Genomic DNA, 5000 nt, shown 5'->3' with positions numbered 1-5000 from the left:
TGCGATCGGGGACCAGCACGAGGCACTATGGTGGCCACAGTCGAGGCAGCGGTAGCGTCGTCTTACTTCTCCTCCTCGCCTGACATTGCAGCCTTCACAGCCGACTAGCACTCGGTCGACCTTCAAAAGCTTCTCAGCTGCTTCCTCTTCTATTTTGACAAGGGCCAAGCGTTGCTGTCTCGCGTTGGCGTTCGTCATTCTAACTTCGAGTTTCTCGCGTAGTCTGGCAGTGTCCACTTATGGGCCTCCTCGACTTCTACCATCGATGTGCAGCAATCGCATTCCCGTATCTCCAGCGTAGCTCTGGGGACCAGTTTTGTGATGCTGCTCGTGTCTCCTACTTCGCTCCTCAGGGTTTCTGCGACTGAGGCTCTGATCTCAGCAATAGTGTTCTTGAGTTCGAGGAGAACCCTCCCGTTCTGGTCTACCAGACCGATCTAACGTCTACCCCTGCAGCGCTGATCTTCATGCGCTGGAGGATGGCTCCGACTACGTCTAAGTAAGTTTTACCTAGCTCAGGTTTCAGGAGGATCGCGTCCGGCTTCGTTCTATTTCTCGGCATGTCTTCCGATTTGCTCGGCTTCTCTTTCTCCTTCCGTGGGATTTCGTAGCATTGTTCACTGATATTTCTTGTTTTTTCTTATTCTTAACGACCTCCGTCCACTTGGTGGCTTCAGTCGTCGACGCCTATTGCCTCGGTTTTTTGAAGCTTTCTTCAGGGAACTGCGGCGGGATTGTTGCTACTCTCTTAACTGCGCCAGCACCTGTTACAGAGTTTGCCCATGGGCTCTGAAAGACTCGGAGGAGGATCATCGTTCCCTTATTCACCTTTGTTCGAGATATATATATGAGCTCGAGGCTGTCAATGATATCCTCCAGATTAGGGAGCCTTTGCTTAGTCGCATTATTTACACACGGCTGTCTAATCACTGACGCCCTCATATTGGCAAGGAGGACTTTCGCTTGCACGAGTTTCTTTCTCTCTCCATCTCGTGGTGTCTCCTTCGCAGGCTAGATAGGTGACATCAAGCCAGATAGCAGCATGCTCTCAACAACCCCGGCAGACCTTTGCCACTTCTCCAAGTGGCTTTCTTGACTTCTTAATAATAAGGATAGTAATAACGATAATAATATCGATAATAATAAACGAAGTATTAACGATAGTAATAAAGGTTAATAATTACGATAATAATAAGGGTAGTAATAAAGATAATAATAACGATAATAATAACGATAATAATTTCGATAATAATAAGGATAATAACAACTATAATAAAGATAGTATTAATGGTACTATTGATGGTAATTATAATGGTAATAATAAGAATGATAATAATAAGAATAATAGTTATGAGAATAATATCGGTAATAATAATGATAAAATTAATGATAATTATAACGAAAATAATAAAGATAATAATAACGATAATAAGAACGATCATAATAAAGAAAGTATTTATGGTAGTAATGAAAGTTATTAATAACGATAATAATAAGGATATTAAGGAAGAAAGTACTAACGATAAAATAACGATAATAAAAACGATATTAATAAAGTTAATAAAAACGATAATAATAAATATAATAATATCGGTATTAATAACTGTAACAATGGGGAAATAAAGAAGATAATAATAGTGATTATAACAACGATAACAATAACGATTATAATAACGATAATAATATCGACAAAAATATCGATAATAATAATCAGAATAATAACGGTAATAATAAGGGTAATAAAAACAGTAATAATAACAGTCTTAATGATTGTAATAATAACGATAGTAATTACGATAACAATAGCGATAAAAAATAAGATAATAATAATAATACTAATAATAGCAATACTGATAATGATAATAATAACAATTAAAATGACGATAATAAAATTGGTAGAAATAACGATAATAATTAAGATAATAATAACAATAATAATAACGATATCAATAATTAGAATAATAACGACATTAATGAGGGTAGTAATAATGGTAAAAAATTGAAAAATGATAACGATAATAATAATGATAACAATAAAGGAACTATTAACGATAATAAAGAAGTTTAATAATAGCGATAATAATAAGGATATTAATAAGGATAATAATAAACATAATAATAAAGATTGTAATGCAGATTAATAATATTGATAAAAATAATGATGATAATAAGGGTATCTAGAATGACAATAATAACAGTTATATTAACAATAATAATATACGTAGTAATGACGGTAAAGCTAATGTTTTTAATAGCTGTAATAATAAAGATAATAATTATTATTATAATAATGATTATAATAACGATAATAATGATTATAATAATAACGATTATAATAACGATAATAATATTAATAACAATAATAAGAACGATTATAAAGACGATAATAATAACTATGATGGTGACGATTATAATATTAATGACGATGATAATAAAGATATTAATAACGATAATAATAACGACAATAATATGGAAAATAATTACGATAATAAGAACGTTAATATTAACGATAATGATGATAATAGTACCTGTAATAATACCGATGATAATGATACTAACAATAACGATAATAATAATAATAAAGAAAAAAATAATGATATTAATTGCGATAATAATAATGATAATAATAATAATAAAAATGACGAAAATAATAACAGTAATAATAATGGCAATAATAATGGTAATAATAACGATAATATTTACGGAAATAATAACAGTCATAATAACGATAATTATATCGGAAATAAGAACGGTGATAAAAACGGTATTAATAACGAGAATAATAACGGTAACAATAACAATAATAATAACAATAATAATAAAGATAGTAATGAAGGTTAATTATAATCATAATAATAACGTTAATAATAAGGTTAATAAAAACAATAATATCGGTAATGTTAACTGTACTAGTAACGTCAATATTACCATTAATTTTTTGGATATAATAACAATAATAATAAAGGTAATAATAATAATAATAATAACGATAATAATATCGATAATAATAACTGTAATAATTACAATATTAGTAGTGGTAGTAATAACGGTAATAATAACGATATGAATAACGACATTAATAACATTATCAATAACGGAAATAATGTCCATAAAAATAAAGATTACAATAATGATAACGGGAATAATAACGATAATAATAACGATAACAATAATGATAATAATAACGATAATAATAATGATAATGATAATGATAATAATAACGATAATATTAAGGATAATAATAACGATAATAATAATAATAATAAGCATTATAATTAGGATAATAATAATCATATTAATAACGATACTAATGAAGATTATTAATTATGATAATAATAAGAATATTATTAATGGTAATAATCACGTGTATAAGAACGATAATAATAACGGTAATAATTATGGAAATAATATCAATAATATCTACGATAATAATTACGGTAATGATATCGATAATAATAATGATATTAATATCGATAATGAGAACGATGAAAATGAGAATATTAATACCGATAAAGATACTAAATGATAATAATAATTGTACTAATAGCAATAACAATAATGATATTAATAACAATAAAAACGACGATTATAATAGCGGTAATAATAACCGTAATAATAACAGTAATAATAACGATATCAATAACGATATCAATAATAATTATAACCATAATAATATTCATAATAATCATAATAATCATTTTAATAATTATTATCATTTTAAAAATCATAATAATCAAAATTATCGTAATAATATATAATTATCATAATAATTGTCATGTTATTCATACTTATAATCATATTAACTACAATACTAATAATAATAATCATAATATCAATAATAATAATAATAATAATAATAATAATAATAATAATAATAATAATAATAATAATAATAATAATAATAATAATAATAATAATAATAATAATAATAATAATAATAATAATAATAATAATAATAATAATAATAATAATAATAATAATAATAATAATAATAATAATAATAATAATAATAATAATAATAATAATAATAATAATAATAATCATAATAATCATAATAATAATCATAATATCCATGATAATAATGATAATACTTAACACGTTGAGCGCAACGTCAGCCATCGGTGGCTGACGCTGGACTTTCCGTTTAGGCCGCGTCAGCCAGTGGTGGCTGACACTGAAATTACATTTATGCCGCGTCTACTACCGCTGGGAGACAACGTATAACATGATATAGAACTATGTAAATTTACACTGTTTAATGGAATTGCAGAAGATTTGTTCAAAATTTATTTAATTTGACAGATTACAGGATTAGTGGATATCATTGAAGCACGATAAACATAACAACGATTCTCCTTTACAAGTATTACAAAATGTGACAACTCGCTTAGTTTTTGCCTTGCCATTTCTCTACTATCTTTGGTTACATTTTTATCGTAACATGATTTACAATATCTTCGTACTTTGGCAATGTTGCCAGATTTTCTTTGGAGTTGGTGTTGTTTCTTAGACCTTCTTGCAATATTGTCCGATGGAATTTCTTCTTTTTCACAATTTGTAAGATATACTGCTAATTTCTTCAGGAATTCTGTAATGCTGATTTTCTGCTTCGTAATATCTTTGTATAGATTGTAACAATTTACAACCGTAGTTTTCAATAATAGTTTGAAGGCTAGTTTTCTTTACCATTTTGTGGACTTGCGTAACGGATTGTTGTAGGAGTTCATTTGGTCGGATAAATCGACAGCTGTCTTTCCTCTATTGTATTCTACTATAATTTTTGGCTTGTAATTGTTTCCTGATCGGCATTGAACATTAACCATTTCTGACGAGTGCCTTGTCGATAGAACTGGGATGTCCTTCTTATCTCTCCACTTCAACATGGTAATTCCTTGATTATTTGCTTTCGCAATGATTTCTCCTTGTTTTAATTTTATAATTTGCTGTGAATTTCCCCGTCTATTTGAAGGCAATGTTCCCACTAAATGTGTGTTTTTTGG

General features: G+C 28.2%; 1 protein-coding gene across 1 annotated transcript; it reads right to left on the bottom strand.

Annotated features, from left to right (window-relative positions):
* Positions 1–4154: 4154 nt before the first annotated feature.
* Positions 4155–4883, bottom strand: LOC146872113 (uncharacterized). The gene is made up of 3 exons (XM_085664364.1): positions 4703–4883; positions 4399–4618; positions 4155–4251 (listed from the first exon to the last, which is right to left on the bottom strand). The coding sequence occupies exons 1-3, from the start codon at positions 4881–4883 to the stop codon at positions 4155–4157; spliced, it is 498 nt and encodes a 165-aa protein (XP_085520490.1).
* Positions 4884–5000: the final 117 nt, after the last annotated feature.

Source organism: Vespa mandarinia, unplaced genomic scaffold (genome assembly GCF_050613455.1).
Source record: "Vespa mandarinia isolate Hongniang unplaced genomic scaffold, ASM5061345v1 scaffold_50, whole genome shotgun sequence".
NCBI lineage: Eukaryota > Metazoa > Arthropoda > Insecta > Hymenoptera > Vespidae > Vespa > Vespa mandarinia.
This window is presented reverse-complemented; position numbering and strand designations above follow the sequence as displayed.

Excerpts from the sequence above, each read along its gene's own strand:
- LOC146872113 (XM_085664364.1), bottom strand. The coding sequence starts at position 4,883 with ATGTTGAAGTGGAGAGATAAGAAGGACATCCCAGTTCTATCGACAAGG. Across the intron at positions 4,619-4,702 it reads CTCCTACAACAATCCGTTAC|ATATTACGAAGCAGAAAATC; the intron begins GCAAGTCCACAA and ends ATCTATACAAAG. Across the intron at positions 4,252-4,398 it reads GATAGTAGAGAAATGGCAAG|TGTAAATTTACATAGTTCTA; the intron begins GCAAAAACTAAG and ends TCCATTAAACAG.